The sequence below is a fragment of the Mastigoproctus giganteus genome, chromosome 13, assembly GCF_048544385.1.
Source record: "Mastigoproctus giganteus isolate SK-2022 chromosome 13, ASM4854438v1, whole genome shotgun sequence".
Classification (NCBI taxonomy): domain Eukaryota; kingdom Metazoa; phylum Arthropoda; class Arachnida; order Uropygi; family Thelyphonidae; genus Mastigoproctus; species Mastigoproctus giganteus.
This window is the reverse complement of record NC_143587.1, coordinates 88,919,313-88,937,730: the sequence shown is the minus strand read 5'-3', so window position 1 is coordinate 88,937,730 and position 18,418 is coordinate 88,919,313. Positions and strand designations below refer to the sequence as shown.

General features: G+C 36.7%; 1 protein-coding gene across 1 annotated transcript in view; it reads right to left on the bottom strand.

Moving 5' to 3' along the window:
• Nucleotides 1-18,418, bottom strand: part of LOC150076249 (plexin-B-like) — a 705,969-nt gene that overhangs the window by 204,938 nt on the left and 482,613 nt on the right. Inside the window, exons 15-16 of the mRNA XM_090387297.1 lie at nucleotides 14,768-14,913; nucleotides 2,536-2,638 (exon numbers count right to left, since the gene is read on the bottom strand). Coding sequence (XP_090243423.1) covers nucleotides 2,536-2,638; nucleotides 14,768-14,913 — 249 coding nt within the window. The remainder of the gene's footprint in view (nucleotides 1-2,535; nucleotides 2,639-14,767; nucleotides 14,914-18,418) is intronic.

The following is an 18,418-nucleotide window of genomic DNA, read 5'->3' as shown; positions in this document are numbered from 1 at the left end:
AGAAGAAAAATATTTAATAAAATTGCCGTTCTTTATACATATTAACACAAAATATGTATTAAAAAAATATATGAGTTACGTAAAAAAGTTATTATTTCAATGTCGATGGCTTCATAAAATCTAACAAATTCGTCTGACGACACAGCGCCTTCTTTTTTTCACACAGAATTTCTTCGTAGCAAGCTAATAATTTTTTTATTCTTTGCTTTGTGGTTATAACACGTTCTTCGTTGGAGTCTATGTGTTCTAAAATTTCTAAGCCCTTTTCAACTGAACTGAGACCTTCTGTCAAACTTGCAATTGTCATGTGCTTTTCTGGTGGAACTGGGTCTGAAGTGTTGGATACTTCAGTGACGTTTTGCTCATGCATCTCTATGAGCTCATTCATTTTCACTCCCGACTATGTGAATCCAACAGCTCGTTGACATCATCACCACTGACTTCCAAATCTACCATAATTGCCTGGCAAGATTAACAACTTCTTCATCACATGAGCGACATGATCAGTTTCTGGCGTTGTTTTCGTCTCATTTTTGAAAAAAAATGGACAAAGTTTCTTCCAGATACCATTCAATGTTTTTTTTGTGAATTTCATCCCAAGATTCTTCAATGATTTTTACGGCATCTAAAACATTGAATTGTTTTCAAAAGTCTTTAACAGATATCTCACTATTTTGTCTCATAGCTTCATTCAGATGTGCAAACGAACGCCTCGTGTAATAAGCCTTGAATGTTTTGATAACTCCCTGGTCCATCGGTTGAAGCAAGCTCGTTGTGTTTGGAGGCAAAAACACAACTTTCACACATGGGTCAAAATTAATTAGAGTGGCAGGAGGATGACCCGGTGCATTGTCGATAAGAAGCATCACTTTAAATGGAATCTGTTTAGACTTGCAATAACGTTCGACTTCGGGTATGAAGTGGTGACCAAACCAGTCCTCAAAAACGGAAGCTGTCACTCAAGCTTTATGATTTGACTTCCGAATCACTGGTAAGCTAATTTTAGATATACACCAAATGAAAAAATCAAGAACCGCGTAACTCCGAGTTCGCGTAAGTCGGGGTATTACTGTATACATGTAGTCGCTGCTCTTCGTGCAGCGACTACTGCTTGAATGAGTAAACTAGAAATTTTCCCTCTCGCGAACTGATGAACAGCGCCGTCTACTGACTTACGGAGATGTTTCCGGTTATGGGTTCCTATGCGATTCACATTCCTTTAGATGTTACCTACCCCCCCCCCCTAAACGTTTCTACCAATATTTTTGAGACACCCTGTTTATTAATAAGATACATATATACATACTTTTAAAAAATATGTACAAAGTTTTTAACATGTTGTTCTCACCATTTTAATTTTTCTTTAACAGTAAATAAAAATAAAATTTAGTAGTAATACATTATTATTTTCAATTTCCCATAAAAGCAGAATTTTGAGAAAAACAAAAAAAAAAGTTTGTCTCACATGTGAACAGGCGAAGTTTTTGCGGCTCCAGCTAATAGGGAAGTTTTCTTAAATTTCTGCATTTTTATTTTTACTGTATACAGTACTCAAGGTCACACTTTGAGTACTATTAAAAGGTCTGGAGGCCTCATTTTAAGAAGGATGTGGAGCTGTTGGAATGAGTACAGAGAAGGGCAACAATTAGTGAATGGAACAAAGGGTGCTCTTACGAAGAAAGGCATAAATTTTGCAAATTACAGTGTCTGGAGACTAGGCACCTGGAGGTGATCTGATTGAGGTGTATAAAGCCTTGAATGGTTTGAGCATGTGCTGATGGGATTCTTCCTATTGCTCATAATAATCACCTGAGAGGGCATAAATTCAAATTGAGGAAAGACAGTTGTAGGATTGATGTGCGGAAGTTTGCCTTTAGCCAGCGGGTGGTTGATTGCTGGAACATACTTCATCTGTCGTTGTAGAAGTTCATAGCTTAAATAGATTCAAGGCAGAACTAGAAAAACACTTGGAGCGAGTGGATGGGTGAAATGAAAAGGGTGTGGTTTTTTTTTTTATTTATTTATTTTAAAAATTTTTTTTTTTGGCTGATGCTGTATAAGCTTGCTTTCTTGCATCATGTGCCTTTGCTAATGCTAATAATAACGCACTGAATGCATATTTCTGCTTAACACAAAGTTGCATCCTTTCATTATACAGGAGTTGTACTTCTTTTTAAGTAAGTGTCCTTATTTGCAATGTGGCACCAAACACTGATAACAACAGGATCATAATTTGTGAATCAAAAATCCTGGATAAGAATGTTTATATTCTTCCTTTCTTTCACAAACTGTTTAGATTTCCAATGTTTGCAATAAAAGTGCTTCTAGTTTAAACATTGCAATTCTATATGATGCAAGGTTTCATATGTAAAGTGCACTTTTGAATTGCACATTCAGTAAAATATTCCACTGTTTACTATAGTATTATTAATATTCCCCAATACTTCATTAATCAGTTAGCAAACTTACAAATAAGATTTACACAGAAATCTAGCAGTAGGATGAAAAATCTGAAAGCTGAAATTAATTTCATACTTGAAAAAGAAATTTTTCCTGGGCTTTGGAAAAGCCAGCTGCATTTCCAACAACCACATCTCCTTCCAGTGGACCATCACTTACTCCAGTTTGACAAACAACCCTACAAAAACAAAAAAACAAAAACCGTATGAAAACCTTAAATTATTTTGATGTTTTAATCAAAAACAAATAACTTTTCAGCATAAATTTTCTTTGTTAAATAGGTACATTATCAACTCGTTAATCCATTTTATTGAAGGCGGTTTTGAATTTGCTGTTTTTTTTACATGTGATTTAACTTTAGAAAATTGTAAAATCTTAAAAAAAAAAAAGAATATTTTTTACATGGGCAGTTCCATGGAATTAAAATTGGCATATCTTAGTCTATAATTAAGACAGAACCTTGCAGTTTGTGTTAATTTAGCAATATGGTCCAGATGAAACAATCAAAATAGAAAAATAGGTCAAGTGGCATATGATCTTGTAAATTAAAAAAAAAAAAAAAAAAATTACATGCCACTCTTTTTGTCTTGAGCAAATATGTGCCAAGTTTCGAATTAGGGTTTCCATGGGATCAGGGATCAATAGTTACTTAAGACTAAAGTGTAACACACTGCTTTACACAAATACAATCAGAAATACAGCGTCAGCAAGTAAGTCAAAATAATAAGGGTTAAAAAAAAAAAAAAAAAAGAGGTAAGCAGTAAACTTACCTGAACAAGATATTTATTCTTGATCACCAAAACCATTTAGTTATACACTCATTCCATTATTTTATCAAATTCTGGAAACCCTCTGTGTAAAGGAAGTTGGCAACCAGTGATGCACATTATTTTCAACTTCCACAAAATCAGAAAAATGGCAGACATTTTTGCTAACTGCATAGCCTTAAACCTCTTTGTTGAGAATTGAACCAAGATGCTTTCATTGCTATTGAAATTTCATTTGCATGTTTACCAAATGAAAAACCAGTCAAACCCACAATTCCATTTCTGAAGGTGAAGAGGTTGAAAATGTATTTCAGCAACAGTCATTGTTCATGTCAGCAGCAGAGGGATTGAGCAGAGGTTAGTGACATGTGTGCTACTTTATAGCTGTCAAGATATAGAGGGTATTTTTCTATAACAGGTATGATATCTAGTTAAATTCAGCAGAAAAACTCAGCTGGAAAATGCAATTGATGTTTAACAGTGATAAATGTAAGATACTAAATTTCAAGGGCAGTAATCCCAGAATAACATACCAAATGGGTGGAACTGAAGGTAGTGGAGAAATAAAAATATCTGAGAGTAATTGTACAGTCTGACAGGAAGTTTTCTTAGTAGTGTAGACAGGCCAGCTCTTGGGATTCTGTCAGAATACAGGAATTTGCCAGGGGGGAGGAAGAGAGAGAGAGAGAGAGAGAGAGAGAGAGAGAGAGAGAGAGAGAGAGAGAGAGAGAGAGAGAGAGAGAGAGAGAGAGGTGATTATTCCATTGTATAAGGCAATAGTTAGTCCACATCTGGCATATTACATACAGGTTTGAAATCTAATTTAAAAAAGGGCATAGATCTGTGGGAAAGGGCGTAAAGAAGAGCAACATGGTTGGCCAAGGCACAAAAGGGATATTCTTACCAAGAAAGATGGGGGGGGGGGGTTCTGTAAGTTACAGAAAACCATGCAGATGATGATTTCAGTGATTGAATTGAAGTATATAAGGCTTTAACATGTTCACTGCCTTTAATATCTGTAAGGATCCTTTATGTGTGTCTTGAGTGCTTCTCTGGAATGCTGGAGCAAGTAGGCAGTGATTTTAATAAATGCATTTCGTATGTGAAGAATTATTACTCCAAGTAACACCATCATTTGTTTGTATCATTCTAACATCAACAGATGCATCTGAATGAGATTCAGAATCCAAGTCATTTTGAATATAATTCTATTTCTATATCAGATGACATGTTATAAAGAGCTGATTCAACATCACCTGTTTCAATGTGCTGTCCCTCCCTGTTCCTTTTCAGTTCCAGGCTGTGGATCCATTATAACAACCCTTTAGAGTAAAATTTTATAAGAAAATCTTTTTACACAAAATTTTATCAGCAGACATAGACTAAGGATGATCTTTTGTTTTTCACAAAATAAAGAGTTAAAATTCAGCAAGCATAATCTTCAAAAATGTTTACTTCTTGTGGAAAATACTAAACTAGATAAAATAATTTCAACATGTTAAGCTTTTTAAGACATGTAGTTCGAAGGAAGGCAATATGGGAAGCAAAATTGAGTTTATTATCTAAATATAACCCCAACAGACGAAAGTTTTTAGTGACAGGAATCAGGCTGTTTTTTTAAAATATTTCTGGATCCGGGTGGAGTTTGCATTTTTTACAAAAATGAGTTGCACTAGATTTCTTTTCTGATAGGGATTAGCCATTCTGCAATGCCCATGATTCTATTTTAGCGATGGAAATTTGAAGTTGTCTTTCAATGATGTTCATGAATTGGGATTGACAAGAAATAATGAGGTCGTCAGCGAACTGTACGATTCTACTGTATTCAGTACATCCTATGTCATGTTTGTAATTCTTATTGCAAATAATGTCAGACTAAGAATGGACCCCTGAGGTACACCCTCCTCTTGTTCAAATGATTTGGATAAATTGTTCATGTATCTAACCTGAAATGTTCTGTGGCATAGGAAGTTTTGTATCAAGTGGGGTAAATGACCTCTCAAGCCAAAAGAATGAAAATCTTGAAGTACACCATATCGTCAGGTGGTATCAAAGGCTTTCTCAATATAGAGATTGATCATGACCAGATGTTGTCCCCTTATGAAGGCATTTCGGATGTTTTCTTCTGCTTTTATCATTATATCTAATGTGGAATGGTTCTTTTGAAACCCATACTGATTGCTATTTAGCAAGTTGTTAGTTTCCAGGAACCACGTTAGCCACCTGTGAACCATTTTTTCCAGGACTTTGCCTAAACGGCTGGTCAGTGAAATCAGCCTATAGTTATGCGGAATGCTGCACTCCTTTCCTGGCTTTGGGAAGGCTAGTATAATTGAGTGACAACAGGAGTTTGGATAAGTATTTTCTAGAAATATTCGATTAACAATGTTCTTTTTGTTCTGTTGTTTAGATGTCTTATCGTGAAGTAGTAGATCCTGTCTGAACCAACAGCACTACTGGATGTTTTATTGAGCGCCCCTAAAAGTTCTGTTAATGTAAATGGCCGGTTGTACGGGTGTGAAACTCTAGTAGCGAAATTGATCTTATGCTGCTCTGAAGATTCTTTAATTTGCTGAAAGATTGGGTTGTACGTGGATACGCCCGATGTACTGGTAAATGATTCGGCTAAGGCATTTGCAATTTCTGCCAGAGAGGACAACTCCTTCTGTTTCCAGTTTAATATTGAAGCTGGGGACTGCACATATTTGCCATTAAGTATTTGTATTTTCTTCCAGATGAGTCTGATATCTGTGTCCTTGTTTATACTAGAGGAAAAACTAATCCATGCATCTTTTTTGGCTTTCATTCTTTTAAAACTAATTAGGTTACTGGTTGTGAGGAATTTGTGAAACAAATTCCAAGCCCTATTTTTTTCCTGTTTAGCGTATGTACAATCCAGATTCCACCAATAATTACTATGTTTGCATTTCCCAGGCAAGGAGTTTGGTATTGTAGAGTTGGCAGCTTGTTATATTTGATTAGTTATATGTTGGTGACATAATCTATGGGCTGGAGTTGGATTATTTCATCATATAACTGAACATTTGAAGAGTATTCATTCCAGTGTGCCCTACGAAATTTCCAATGGAGCGACCCGGCAAAGGGGAGTTTACCTGTGTTTTCAGCTTGCAGAGAATTGGTAGATGATCACTATTTTGTGGATTTTCAAGAACAGACCACTCCGTATTGGTACATATGGAGGGAGAGAAGATTGAAAGGTCTATTGCACTCGTGGATCCTGTAGGAAAATGAATATAGGTAGGCTCACCAGTGTTCAAAAAGGTAAGTTGAAAAACATCAAGAAGAGTTTCTATTAGTTTACCTCTTTTGTCAATTGTTGGTGATCCCCACAGCAAATGATGAGCATTGAAGTCTCCGAGCAGATAGAAAGGAGGTGGTAGCTGGTCTATTAGATTTTCTAGATTATTTGAGGAGAATGAGGAATTTGGAGGAATATATATAGATGCTATTGTAATAGTCATGCCTGTAGCTTGTTTATACCTTTCTGTTTTTCCTTTGTCTTCCTTAGGAAAGAAGGGGCATATCTTGTCCATCTCATCAGTTGCGTGAAGTTCTAACATTCCGTCATCTGAATTATTCTGTTGATCAATATCCATTTCAGTTGAAATACGTGATTGCACCATTGGGGGTTTCTGTAACTTTTGGTTTCACTGTTGAAGGCACGCATCGGCTGGAATGGAAATTGGAGTATTGCTGGCTTGTTCAGTTTTTTGTTGCAAAGGACACTGTTTGGGAGAAGTGAGCATGGATCACGCCCAATTGGCGATAGACTTATTAGGAGGAACTGTATAGCAGTTGTGGCATATGTATGCTTTGGCTCCATTTTGATTATTTCTCTTCTCGCCTCTGAATAAGTGACTTTGTTCTCCACTTTATATTTCTGTATTTTTTTTCCTTGCTTCCATAATTCACATATTTTTGAGAAAGCTGGGTGATTACCTTTACAATTTGAGCAATGAGGAGTGGTAGCACTGCAGTCAGATTGGTTGTGCTCCTTTGATCCACAATTAGGACATATTGCCTTACCTCTACATGCAGTCTGGGAGTGTCCATATTTTTGGCATTTACAACACCTGATTGGGTTTGGGATGTAAGGTCGGACACGGTAATGGAGATAGCCTGCTTTGACAGATGTTGGTAAGATGGGAGAGTTAAAAGTAAGGATTATGCTCATTGTTGGAACAAGAATACCATCTTTACGAGTCATGATTCTCCTGGCTTGGATGACTCTGTTCTCGTAGCTCTTTGACAATTTCTCCTCTGATACAATTAATAAGTCCCATTCTGCAATTACTCCCTTAGAGTATTTTAAGGTGCCATGGGGAATGACTTTTATTGGATGTCCACTGAAAGTAGACAGATTTAATAACTTTGCAGAATGCTGGGATTTCATGGTCGCTACCAGAAGATCCCCAGACTGGAGTCGCCTTACTGATTTTGGTGAACCTGGTATGCAGCAGCCTCTAAGCATTTCTGCACAAGGAATGGGGACAGTTTACTCAGAGGCTGGTCTGGGCAGTGCAGTATGAGGAATGCTGGTATCTTGAGGATTTGTTTTCAACCGTAGCGACAAATCATCAGTGTGATTTGTCGCTAGTGTTGAGCTCGAGGGCTCTAAAGGTGGAAATGTATTGTTATCCATCTTTGCTCCTTTCAGCCCTGGGAGAGTGAATTTCTTCTCCCAGGTTACCGGCCCTGCCACGGGGAGGCAGGAGCAGTGCCGCTAGAGTGACCAAGAAGTGTAAAAGTTATATATTAGTTAAATGGAAAAAAGATGTGTGCCTTTCTGAAACTTAGTTACAGTCCTTATTAAGTAATAATAAACTTAGTCTTATGGACTTACAGTCTATAAGACTAAGTTTACTATTACTTAATAAGAACGTAAGAAAAACTTTTATAAATGAACAAAACTGTAGCTTCAAGAAAAACGCTCTAGAAATCACTGAGAATCACTTGATCACCCGGGGCCACAGACTTCCATCTGTTGTTGTGGAAATGGATGGTTTGAATAAATTCAAGGAAGAACTAGACAAATTCTTGGAGGGTATGGATGGGATAAGTGTGTGTGTGTGGGTATGGGTGTTTAATGGTGCATAAGCTGCTGCTGAATAGTGTGCCTATTCACAGGAATGTTAAAAAAATAATGATTATGAAGCCAGTTCAATTTCATTTCAGCTCAAACTAATCATATTTGTTCATAAATTCCAATTTGTTTCAAAAAACAGAAAAGTTCATTAATATCTGCCTCCTCTTCAATGATATGATTTAACATCATTGGTTCAAGGATGTTAGCCAGAGAGTGAAATATTAAAGTTCGACGTTGTTGATAGTGTGGACAATCAATCAAAATATGTTTGACTGTTAGATGATGTTCTGAGCAGTGTGGACACTGAGGAGGACATCGCCTGTGAGTAGATGAAGGTAGGTCAGATGAGTATGGCCTATTCTAATCTGTGCAAGTATCACTTCTTGCCGAACTGTCTGAATGCTTGAATGCCAAAATTTTGGGTCTTGCTTCAATTGGAAAAGTTTATTACTTGTTTGGTTATGCCAGAGCTCTGTCCACTGTGCATGGTATGCTGCTTGAATTATGATATTATAATCAGAGGCTGAAATAAAGACAGAGGTTAAGTCTAAAGTTGATGGATTTTTGGCAGAAATATCAGCCAGTTCATTTCCTTTAACGCCCAAATGTGCTGAAATCCAGCAATAGTTTACTTGTGGTGATCTTCAATTTTCAACAGCAAATTGCTGATATGATTTAAAATAGGGTAATCCTTATGAGAGGGGTTCTACATTGCTCTAATTGAGCTGAGAGAGAGTTGGTATAAACTAAATATTTTGCGGATGGGTGAAGAGTTAAATTTTCTAGGGCTAATTGTATTGCGTATAGTTCAGATGAAAAAGCTGCTGTACTAGGGTGGAAGAGAAGCTGATATGATAGCAGAGGGAAACACTGCTGCTGCACCAACAGTTGAATGAGATTTGGAACCATCCATATATATTGGTAAGAAGTCAACATAGGCTTTGAGTATGGCTAGCATGCAGTTGTTGCACACTCAGTCTGTAGACGGTTCTTTCCCCATTGGAGAAAATAAGTATCACAGGTTGTATGAGGAAAGGGAGTCCATGGTGGATGAGAATAATTCTTTATGTGCTGCCTATTGTGGAGAGGAACATTCCAATTCTGTGAAATATTACAGAATTGGAATGTGGTCGTATTTTACTTGGTTTATTTAAATAGAGATTGTTAAATGGTGGATTAAAGAGGTAAGGCTGAATAGGATGTGGAGAACAACTTTGTATTTTGGCTGCATATTTAAGTAGTAACATTCTTCTGTGGAGGTACAGAGGGGGGCTCATGATGTTGTTGTTGTTGTTATTTGGTTTTTAGGAGCATTAGCAACTAAGGCCATATTGCTCCGGAATATGCGGTGGTCATTCCCTGACCTTTCCGCATCCTCCGTATTTGGTGGTGACGGGCTCAAACCCCGGTCTAATCAAGAAGCGTGTGCTACGCGCTGCTGCTCCTTCCCACCTGGCTACGGAGGTGCCTAGGGGGCTCATGAGCTTCAATGTATAGACTATGAGTTGGAGATGTCCTATATGCATCAAGAGATGCATAGAGCATTGTGTTGTATACGATTGTATACGATATCGTTGTATACGATACCACAGAGCATTGTGTTGTATACGATTGAGCCAGCGTAATACACCCTTTTAGGCAGAATCATAAACTGGGATACCATAATCCAAACAGGATCTAATCAGTGCTCTATATAAGATCAGCAAAGTTGTACGATCTGCTCCCCAAGGCTAGGCAGATAGAGCTCCAGGCATGTTCAGCTTTTTCAGACAGGTAGTACTTATTACTTTAATGTGCTCAAAGAAGTTTAACTTGCTGTCAAGGATCAATCCCAAGGATCTAATGTTGTTGGCAAGCGGGATGGTGGAATTTGACATAAGAAATTCAGGGTCTATATGCAATTTACGTTGATTGCAAAAGTGGATCGCAACTGTTTTCTGATGGGAAAGACGATATCCATTGAACTCAGCCCACTTTTGTACTTTATTGAGGGACAGCTGCAATTGCCGTTCAATAGATCTCATGTTTTGAGAATGGAAAGAAATAGAGAGATCGTCAGCATAAAGATAGGCTTCCACAGTACTTGGAAGTTCTTTTGTAATGGAGTCAATTCTAAGGGCAAATAGGGTTGCACTCAATACTGACCCCTGTGGCACTCCTTCCTGTGAGAATGTAGAAGAAAAGGAGTTTTGGTACCAAACCTGGAAAGAGTGGCTCTGGAGGAAGTTATTAATAAACATAGGCAGGTTGCCTCGTAGACCAAGATTATATAGGCCACTGAGAATGCCAAACCGCCAGGTAGTATCAAATGCTTTCTCTATATCAATGGAGACCATAACAAAGTGTTTGTTGTTTTTCAAAAGGCATTGTGAATTTCAGATTCAGCCTTGATCATCAGATCTAAGGAGGACCAGGTTTTACGAAAGCCATGTTGATAATTACTCAGTAGATGTTGAGTTTCAATGATCCAAGTGAGTCGACTGTGGATAATTTTTTCAAGAATTTTACCAAGGCAACCTGACAGAGAGATTGGCCTGTAACTATTAGGACTGGAGGGATCTTTTCCAGATTTCAAAAACGCCAAAACTGTAGCATGGTGCCAAGAGGTTGGATAAATATTTTCCAGGAAGATCCGGTTAAAGAAGACTAGCAGCAATTGTAAGTTTTGTCCTCGAGATGCTGCAGCATGACATAATATATGCCATATGGCCCAGTGGCACTGTTTCATGTTGTTCTGATGGCTTGTAAAAGTTCACAATATTCAAGAGGCTGATTATACGGAAGTGATAGTGAGGTTCTAAAGTTGATGGGTCTCTGTTCGGTGGCAGTCTTAATTTTTTGGAAATTGGGATTGTAGTTTGATGCAGCTGAGACTTGGGTAAAGGTTTTGCTCAAGGCATCTGCTATATCTAGAGGACAAGAGGTTCTTGCCCATTGCAGGAAAGAATTGGGGAAGGGATGATTGGAAACTTCCCAGAAAGCTGTCTAATTTTCTTCCATATTAATCTGGAGTCGGTATTTCTATTGATGGTACATGCAAACCGATTCCAAGAATCTTTTTTGGCTTGCCTTTGAATGAATCGTGCTTTTGCCCTTAGCTTCTTGTAGTTAATTAGATTAGCGATGGTTGGAGATCGACGGAATAAATTGAATGCTTTATTTTTAACCTTCTTTGCTTTTGTGCACTCTTCATTCCACCAGTAGTTGAAGTGCCATCAGGTTTGGGAATTTGATAATGGAATTGAGTATTTAGCTGCAACTAAAAGATGAGATGTGATCAGTTACTTTATCTATAGGCTGTAGTTGAATAGTTTTTTGTCCAGAGTGATTGCTTACTGAAATTTGGCCCAATTGGCTTTAGAAAATTTCCATTTCCCTGCAGGGTTGGTCTAATGGTGGTTGTGTAGTGTGCAGGTTACAAACAATTGGAAAACGGTCAATGCCCATGGTATCATCCATAATGGACCATTGAATGACTGGAAACAGTATCAGGGAACAAATCGAGAGGTCAATTGCAGAAGTCTGTCCAGTAGGTGACTCCAGGGGCTCACATCTGGTGAGTATGGGCTTGGCACACCCAGGGTCCTGAGCTGGATATCATCATTCTTCTCTTTCTTGATGATTCTCTTCTATTTCTGACTCTCTCTCTCTCTCTCTCTCTCTCTCTCTCTCTCTCTCTCAGGGTCATCCAGAAATATCTTTTTTTGGCTGGTGCAGCATAAGCCTCAGGCTTCCTTGCACCATATAGCTAAATAGTAATTGTATATGAGTGTGTGCACCACTATTAAGAATGGTGAGGTTTTGTTTATCTGGTAGAGTTTCAATCTGTCAGCCTTTTCTATCTAATTTAGAGGATCCCCATAAAGGGTGGTGGCCATTGAAATCCCCTAGCAAGCAGACAGGGGAGGGTAGCTGTATTAAAAGTTCTTTAAGATCATTATAAGACTACTCTTATAATGATCTTAAATGTAGGTATAATTTGATGGAAGATAGACAGACTAGTGTAAATGCAATCTGAGTAATCAGACATACAGCAACGGCTTCAATTTGGGTTTGGAGAATGATTTGGCTAGCAGGGATCTTTGAGTTAATCAAAATAGCTACACCACCACAAGCAGAATCTGATGTATTCTGATCTCTTCGATAGATTGTAGTTTTTTATGGAAAAACAGAAATTTAAGTAGTTAAATAGGTTTTCTGTAGACAGAAACCCACTGGAGAGTAGCATCTAATTAAGTACTGAATGTCGTCAATGTTGCCATGAAAGCCTCTACAATTCTACTATAAAATATAAGGCATTATTTTATTTAGAAGAAGAAGTACCTGATGCAGCTGTCTTATGGCATTCCGGCTTTGGTTTGCCTCTTTTTGGAAAGGTAGGGTGACCTGTGTCCATATCTTCTTCTTCGAGAAATATTTCCAATATTGGATCTTCCTGTTTGGATGAGTACTCTGCATCCATCAATGTGTCCTGCATAATCCTTTTTGAAGTTGAACTAGGGGTTTTGAAGTTGAACTAATCACTGGCGAAGGAGGAGATTTTACTGGAATCGTAAGAGGCATATTACTTGCTTGGTCTGTGTGCTTCAGGGCATTGGACTGTTGTCGAGAGAGGACAGCTCGAACCCAGTCGGAGATTGATATGTTAGATGGAACGGTAATATCAGTTTGCATGACTATTGTTTGTTATTTTTTTGCAATATTGGCATAGGTACGGTTAGGTATACTGGGTGCAATTAATTTTCTTGCTTCCTGATAACTTTGTCTTCAACTTTATATTTTACAATTTTTTTCTTCATTTTCCACCTCTCACATGTCTTAGAGTAAGCAGGATGGTTACCTTTGCTGTTTGGACAGGTCATTTCTTTCTCTGAACAATCATTTTGATTGTGATCAGAAGATCCACAGTTGGGACAAGTTGGGTTCTCTCTGCGTGCCTTTTGAAAGTGGCCATACTTTTGGCATTTATAGCATCTCAACAGATTAGGAATATAAGGACGAATGCGACAAAGTAGATATCCTGCTTTTACTGATGAGGGTAGATTTGGATTGTTAAAAGTGAGAATGATATTTCTGGTGGGTGTAAGTTGTTGTTATTTGGTTTTTAGGAGCATTAACAATAAGGCCATATTGCTCCGGGGATATGCGGTGGTCATTCCCTGACCTTTCCGCATCCTCCGTATTTGGTGGTCACAGTGGGTGTAAGTATACTGTCCCATTTAATCAGAATTCTTTTGACAGCAATTACGTTTTGTTCCTGAAGCTCTTCTTTAATTTCTTCCTCTGTCATATTCAAAAGGTCCCAACTAGATATAACACCCTTATATGTATTTAGGATTGCATGGGGAGTTACTTTCACTGGAATTTTTAGCAAAGTTTGTCATTGTAAGAGTTTTGCCTGCAGTTTCTACAAGTAAGTCCCCTGATTGAAGTGTCTTAACCGTCTTGGGAGACGCTGCAATACTTTCCAAGTGTTTTTGGATTAGAAAGGGGGATAGCTCACTAAGAGGCTGTTCTGATAATGAGTGCATTATTAAGAATGCAGGAAACCCAGTCGCAGAGGAAATAGTTTTTAACCACTTTGGTTGCGACGAGTTATGCTCATTTTCTGTCTGCTCGACAACTTGTGGGTTCTAAAGAGGGAAACATATTGAGTTCCATACTGGCTCCTTTTTGCCCTTGCCAGATGAACTTTTCTCCCAAGGTTACGGCCCCCGCCACGGGGAGGCAAGAGCAATGCCTGGTGTGACCAAGCGAAATTAGTAGGAGTTAGTCTATTAAATAAGAAAAATAAAGAAAGGTTACTTTCCATCCTTTCTCTCTACCAGTACTTTTGATACAAGAGCTACTATTAAATAAAAGGATTTCTTAAAGAGAGGAACGTAAAAAAGAACTAGAATTCACCTTTCAGAAAGTCGCAGTGAAAGCACTAAGAGGAATTGCTCGGTCACATTTGCTTGGCACCTGGGGCTGGATGGGATAAGCATGTTGTGTTTTGTTTTTTTTTTTTGTTTTTTTTTGGCTGCTGCTATATAAGCTTGCATCATTTGCCACTACTATTACTACCTAAATTTATAACTATGGTGGTATATAATTTAAATTTAGAAAATTTAAATCTTGTTTTTATATAATTCACCCTCAAAATGATTCTCCTTTCAAAACTGAAAGTTGTTTTAAACCATAAAGTAAAGAAATGTCTTTACATTCTGTATTAAGCAGAGCCTCCTTACATTAAACTCAATACTAAAATGTCTAGTTGCTATTGAAGTATCTGAGAAAAGTTTCCTTCATATTTCAGTACATCACATAGTGAGTCGATCTTGTACACTGCACAAACAAATATATAGATATGGAGATGCATGGAAAACATTTTTCTTTTTATTTTGCTATATATAAACCGAGGTTAAGCAGAAAATATTTTTAAATGTTTTACCTCACAGAAATACTATAGTTTACTGGAATACAAGGAATTCCTCCAACAGTAATTTTGTTTTTAATTTCATCTATGCTGGTGCCAAGGTTGCTACCTTCAATGGAGACTAGAGTGCCACCCTCCACAGGTCCGCTCAGTGGATGAACCTAATGAATGTTATTATCATGTTATTTTGTGCAGAAATAATTTTTACACACACACACACACACACACACACACACACACACACACACACACACACACACACACACACACACACACACACACCATATATAATGTCACAAAGCTCACCATGGGCAAGTTTTCACATTCTAGTAATAATAAGGAAAATATATAGTTGACTTTACTATTTTCATTAAAATTAAACTACAGCACACCAAAGTTGAAGCACTTATACCTGAAAATAGTCAGAATAGAAAGATAATCAAAACAGTCAGGATTTATGTTATTTAAAATAATGAAATTTCTGTAAAGTGGTGTTTTTTGTTTTATTTGTTTTTTAGAAGCATTAGCAACCAAGGCCATACTGCTCCAGGGATATGCGGTGGTCATTCCCTGACCTTTCCGCATCCTCCGTATTTGGTGGTGATGGGCTCGAACCCCGGTCTAATCAAGAAGCGTGTGCTACGCACTGCTGCTCCTGCCCACCTGGCTATGAAGGCCCCACGTAAAGTGGTGTCACTCTAATGTAAGTATTCTGTAATATAATGCAGATAAAGACGTAAAGTGAAAAAATACAATATAATAAACTATAAATAATTTATTTGTGGTAATAACTTGATTTCTTTTAACATTGTGTATATCTTTTTCATCCTCCACGTAATATTTGTTACTGGCTTCCAACCACTAACCACTTTTTATGTGCCAAAAATGAATATAAAATAACATATACAATTAAAGAAAAAAAGAACCTAAACAGAAAAATAAATACATTATAAAAAGTAACATCTGCATTTACCATAAAGTGATAAAAGGAATTTTAAACTATAATTGCATCTTTTCATTCAAGCCTTCTTTGTAATACAGTGAGACTCATTATGTCATAAAAGACAAATAATGACAGTTTCCCCATTTTTAAAAGATATGAAGTCAGGAAGCATACTTTCTTAAACAACAAAATGGGTCATGTTTTGTAAAAGAACTACAGGGGACACTTTAACATAAAATAAAACAAAAATCTTGGGATGCTATACAATTTAAAAAGATATTAACAACTTAGGCAGAACCATGAACAATGGTATTCATCTTTAAGTTGGGCATAAGACCAAGCTATAGCACTGAATTCTTGACGTCCATCTTTTCAGGAAGCAGAAAGTTTCTCATGATCACGTACCTAATGCAGCAATACACTTCAAATCTATAAGATTTTGTATTCTGTGTTAAAGTATCCACTGCATTTCTATATCATTAGTTGATTACATCATGTTTAATTTATATCTTTGATCTAACTCAATAATTGAAATGTAAAACATTTCAAGTCTTTTATGGATGATTCCAATAACAAAATAATTGGTTTAAAATTTACTTTAAGGCAGTGGCATTTTCCTTGCAGTGGCAAATGATGTGCATATTTAGCTATGCTCATTGCTTTGCAATGATGGGAAGATATAACATAATTATGGTTTAAAACAAGGATTCTCAACAGGGATGAAAATTGGTTTTTGGGGCCAAAAAATCATGGGTATTATAATGGTTTGTGGCCTCTAAAGTTCAACCCTACACAACAACATCTTATTCCTTAATATTTAATTCTGCTCGTTGGGTTTTCTTTCCCCCGTGAGACAACTGATTTTTAACATATAGGTATATTATACTAGGAGTGAGTGAGAAATTTTCATAAAAAGGTATTCAACCCATCATCAATCATGTCAAGTGCTGAAAATAAAGTGTCCACAGTATCTGGATGAATATCTAGATTATGGTTTTATTGAAAGCCCATTCGACTCAAGACAGCCTATGTGTCTTATGTATAATAGTTGTTTTTCAAATGAGGCTATGAAACCATCAAGACTTTTGGATCACTTAAAAAGGAAACATCCTGATAAAGTTGGTAAACATCAAATATTTGAAAAATTTTAAATAGAATTTTGAGCAACACCTACTGTTACTTCCTTATTTAAGAAGAACACATAAACAAATGATGACGAAATTAATGAATCTTATAAAATTCATGAAAAGACTGGTAGTGCTCAGAGTTACTGAGACTGTTATATGATCTGCATTAGAGATTAATTTCAACAAGGATGCATCAAAATCCTTCCAGTATTTTAAAAGCATTGCCATTGAGCAACGATTCAATTCAAAGATGAATCAATGAGATGCCAGTTAATATTGAAGAGCAGCTAACTGACAAACTAAAAATGAGAAAATTTTCTATTCAATTGATGAATCCACAGTTACTGACAATAAGGCCCTTCTTGGCATTGAATCATTATTTCGATGATGACCGTAAAGGAGAGATGTTTGTAAAATCTATAGAAACTGATTGTACTGGAGCATCCATTTTTGCTGCTGTAAAAACATGGCTTGATGAAAAACAAGTACCATTGGGAAATTAGGTATCCTGTGCTACTGATGGTGCTACCTCCATGGTTGGAAGACAAAGGTTTTATAGCCCACCTAAAGGAAGTATGTCTGGAAGTTCTTGCAATAAACTGCATTATGCACCATCATCTGGTTGCAAAAAATAGTAGTCCAGTTTTTTATTAATCTCTGTGTAGTTATTAAAACCATCAATAAAATAAAGCCATGTAGCAAATATGATCGCCTTTTCAGAAAATTGTCTATCATTGTAATTAATGATAGACAAAATTGATAATGAAGAACAGTATGTGAGGCTTCTTTTATGTACAGAAATCAGATGCTTTCTAAAGGAAACTCTCTAACAAAATTTGCAAACCTTTTTGATGCAATAATTAGTTTTTTTAGAAAGCAAAGGAGACACAGATTTAGCAAGTAAAGGAGATCAGCAAACACAAAAAGAACATACAGTATATTATATTGCTTGGATTTTTCAAAAACTTAATGAAGTATCACTTCAAGGGAAATTAATTACAATGATAGACTGTAAACGTGTATTAAAAGTCTTCACTGAAAAAATAGAACTATTTGAAAGCAATTTAATGAAAGAGAAAACAGTTTCTCTTTCTTTTGAAAGAGAAAACAGTTTCATAGTATGCAAGAGTTAGCTGAAATCAATGAATCTCTCACCGAGAATGATCTTAAGAATTATTCAGATCATTTGTGTTCTTTAAAACGTGAAATGAAAAATAGATTTTCAGATTTATTTTCTTTTGAAGTGAGGCCATGGATGTTAGATCCATGCCGGGTCTGCTAGTGAAGAAATTCAATATCTCATTGAATTAAAATGTAACGAAGAATGTAAATATAAATTCGAAAAAGGTGGAATAGCAGAGTTGTAGGGATCAAAAACAACTAAACTTCTTTATAGAACAATGTGATCTGAAATGGCCAAAGTACTTCTTTGTTTTCCAATGTCTAATATGGTTGAAAGCGGTTTTGGTTCAGTAAATAAAATATTAACAAAGGAAAGAAACATATTTGATATATGTTCAAGAGGAGACATTAGAATTAAACTTATTAACATCATACTAAACATTGAACTTTTAGCTAAGAGGCATCAGGCTCAGG